At 27.2% G+C, this 555-nt stretch overlaps 1 protein-coding gene across 1 annotated transcript in view; it reads left to right on the top strand.

Annotated features, from left to right (window-relative positions):
* LOC107641333 (cycloartenol synthase) overlaps positions 1–555 on the top strand; it is a 12,413-nt gene that overhangs the window by 462 nt on the left and 11,396 nt on the right. The window contains exon 2 of the mRNA XM_021124020.1: positions 307–504. Coding sequence (XP_020979679.1) covers positions 307–504 — 198 coding nt within the window. The remainder of the gene's footprint in view (positions 1–306; positions 505–555) is intronic.

The raw sequence follows: 555 nt of genomic DNA, 5'->3' as shown, positions 1-555 counted from the left end.
ATCATGTTGATTACAAAATTGCTTTTAATTATGTAACATTGTATTTTTTTAATATATAAATAAATGTATTTCTGGCGAAATGTATTAGACCCTAATCACGAAAAATCTTATTATATATGCGATAGATGGTAAAATTTGCAGGTTACATGTTAAATTCATATTTATCATCAAATTTCACTATTAATTTTAATTTTTGTCTCAAATATACAAGTATAGTTAAAGAAGCTATGTAAGTTCTTTTAACACCCTAAGTAATAAAATTGCTTATGATTTAATTTCATCTATGTTTAATTTGCATATATATAGTTCGCGATGGAAAAAGGGTTAAAGATGAATAACAAAAACGTGAATAAGATTGAGAAGGTTGAAAGTGAAGAAGAAATAAAAGAGGAAGTAGTGAGAAAGACACTAAAAAGTGCATTGAGATCTTTATCGACTCTGCAAACTGAGGATGGTTTCTGGCCTGGTGACTATGGTGGTCCTTTGTTCCTTTTACCCGGTTTGGTATGTAATTATTATCATTAATTAACATCTAATTAATTATAAATAATCTCT

This window comes from Arachis ipaensis, chromosome B05 (genome assembly GCF_000816755.2).
Source record: "Arachis ipaensis cultivar K30076 chromosome B05, Araip1.1, whole genome shotgun sequence".
Taxonomy (NCBI): Eukaryota; Viridiplantae; Streptophyta; class Magnoliopsida; order Fabales; family Fabaceae; genus Arachis; species Arachis ipaensis.
The sequence above is the reverse complement of the archived record's forward strand: the minus strand, read 5'-3'. Positions and strand labels throughout refer to the sequence as shown.